We start from the raw sequence: 2,537 nt of genomic DNA, 5'->3' as shown, positions 1-2,537 counted from the left end.
TCAAATTTAACGTCGCTGGAATACAAGAGAATTTTTCAGCACATTTGATGCTCTGCTGAAATTTGTCCCGTAAATTTGTATTTTGTTTATTAATTCTTTGCACCCCTGTATCAAAATTTTTGATGTGTCATACATTTTATGGACTCGGGGTGTCAAGGCATTGCTGCGTTTTTGTTTGACACTCTGCAATAGTTTGTTTTTAAAAATACAAGTAATTAATATTATTGTAATTTTCAAATGCATATACCATTGCGAGAAACTGGTGTTCTTTGTCGCTTAGGGGTGCTCGAATTTATTTCGAATTAAATTTATTAAAATAAAAAAAATTACTCAAAAAAAATCTCACTGTGCATAATTACCTGTGACCGGAATCTCTCTTATATGACAACAGCTCCCTTATGTCTTCCTTCATTTCATTAATTTCATATGATAATTTGGATAGAGTGTTGATGCTACTATCTAACTTGTCCTCTGCGACATATATATTGAGACGAATGAATTTTTTTATTGGAATTTAAAAGATTTTAATAAATAGTTCAAATATATAAATTTTAAATAATGTACCAGTCTCCATATTGGGACTCTCCTCTACTTTTCCATGTTCAATTTCACACACACACATATATATATATATATATATATATATATATATATATATATATATATATATATATATATATATTAGGGGACCGGAAAGTAATGTCGTTTCTGCGCATGCCAATATTTGATTGTCATTGTCAGCTCATTGTTTAGTTCAGAGGCGTACCAAAGACATTGTGAGACATAGTGATTTCTTTACTTATAGACATTTGAATTACAATTTTTTTTTTGTAATTTTGGGTAAAATGGCAGCCAAATACCAGAAGAGGTACACATCCGGCATTGCATGCTCTTTGAGTTTCGCAAGGGAAATAACGCAACAGTTGCTACCAAAAACATTTGCGATGTTTATCCAAATGCACTGGACATTCGTAAATGCCAAAAGTGGTTTTCCAAGTTCAAATCGGGTAATTTTGATCTTTCCGACTCGTATCGATCAGGAAGACCATTAGCGTTAGACAACGACGTGTTAAGGGCGGAAGTGGAAGCAAATCCGTGTCAGACGATCGAGGAATTGTCAAACAGTCCCAACCAACCTTGGTCGACCATCCAAGAACATTTGAAGCAGATTGGGAAAGTAAGCAGAGCAGGTGTTTGGGTCCCGCATAATCTGTCCGAACAGAATAAGGCTAACCGATCAATCACATGCAACTTATTGCTTCAACGACAAACACAGAAGCGTTTTTTGATCGCTTGATCACAGGAGATGAGAAATGGGTCTGTATGATAACCCAAAACGCAAAAGGCAGTGGCTCTCTCCAAAAGAAAACCCTCGAAGTACTGCTAAGCCAGGTTTACACCCCAAAAAAGCGCTTTTGTGTGTTTGGTGGAGTATTCGCGGCATTGTTCATTTTGAATTATTGAAATCTGGACAAACTGTTACTGCAGACCTCTACAGAGAACAATTGCAGCGAGTAAATCAATCTTTAATTGAAAAGTGGGCAGCAATTGTCAACCGAAAAGGCGTCATTCTCCAACATGACAATGCAAGACCGCACTGCGCAAAGCGAACTCTAGAAAAAATTAATGAATTGGGGTGGGAGGTGCTGCCTCATCCACCATATTCGCCCGATGTTGCACCATCGGATTTCCACTTATTCCGAGCGCTGCAACACTTTTTAAGTGGCAAAACATTTGCAAATTTGGATGATATCCAAAAATGCCATCTCTAGATATTTTGCCGAAAAACAATTAATTTTTTATCGATCAGGGATTGAAAATTTACTCACTGGATGGCAAAAGGTTATTGACAATGATGGGGAATACATCATTGATTAAAAATAAAGACTCGTTAAAATGTATGTGTTTGTAGTTTAGCGTAAGAAAACGACATTACTTTCCGGTCCCCCTAATATATATATATATATATATATATATATATATATATATATATATATATATATCACTTCTGCAATAAATATTAACATGAATTTTTTGTTGAATGCTATGATATAAAAGATATTAATAATATACCTTTCTCTATATTGGGGCTATCCTCTATTTGTTCGTTTTTCTCCTGTTCACCATCAACACAGGATGTGAATTCTGCCCTCGCTTCATATACTTTTATTAGTTTATAATTTGAAGATGTAGCTACACATCTCTTCGTGACAATTTTGTATTTCACAGTATCAGGAAGGGGCTTACACCACTTAATCATTTTATGAACCTTCAATGGAGAATTATCTATTGGCCATAAATAGTTTGTTTTCTGGGCATTGAGAGCCCACGAACAAGGGTATGTCCATATTTATACATCCTATGTAGGCTGCGTGTTTGGCGCGAACAATTTCATTATTTGTCCAAAATTCTACTGAAGATAAGTGAGACAATACTCTGATGACAAATTTTTTAATGGAAATCTTATCAAGGTATACTTGCAATTAAAGTATTACCAGGTTGTGTAGTACTAGTGGTGCACCATGTAGAGAACTCAA

At 35.2% G+C, this 2,537-nt stretch overlaps 1 protein-coding gene across 1 annotated transcript; it reads left to right on the top strand.

The window, feature by feature from the left end:
- The first annotated feature begins 1,313 nt into the window (after nucleotides 1-1,313).
- On the top strand, nucleotides 1,314-1,772 carry LOC113367655 (histone-lysine N-methyltransferase SETMAR-like). The gene has a single exon (XM_026609245.1). The coding sequence runs from the start codon at nucleotides 1,314-1,316 to the stop codon at nucleotides 1,770-1,772; it is 459 nt and encodes a 152-aa protein (XP_026465030.1).
- The last annotated feature ends 765 nt before the right edge of the window (nucleotides 1,773-2,537 follow it).

This window comes from Ctenocephalides felis, unplaced genomic scaffold, assembly GCF_003426905.1.
Source record: "Ctenocephalides felis isolate EL2017-DRISC unplaced genomic scaffold, ASM342690v1 CF-g0.4_SCAFFOLD_00719, whole genome shotgun sequence".
Lineage (NCBI taxonomy): Eukaryota > Metazoa > Arthropoda > Insecta > Siphonaptera > Pulicidae > Ctenocephalides > Ctenocephalides felis.
Note: the sequence above shows the minus strand (reverse complement) of the source record. Positions and strands in the feature narration are given on the sequence as shown.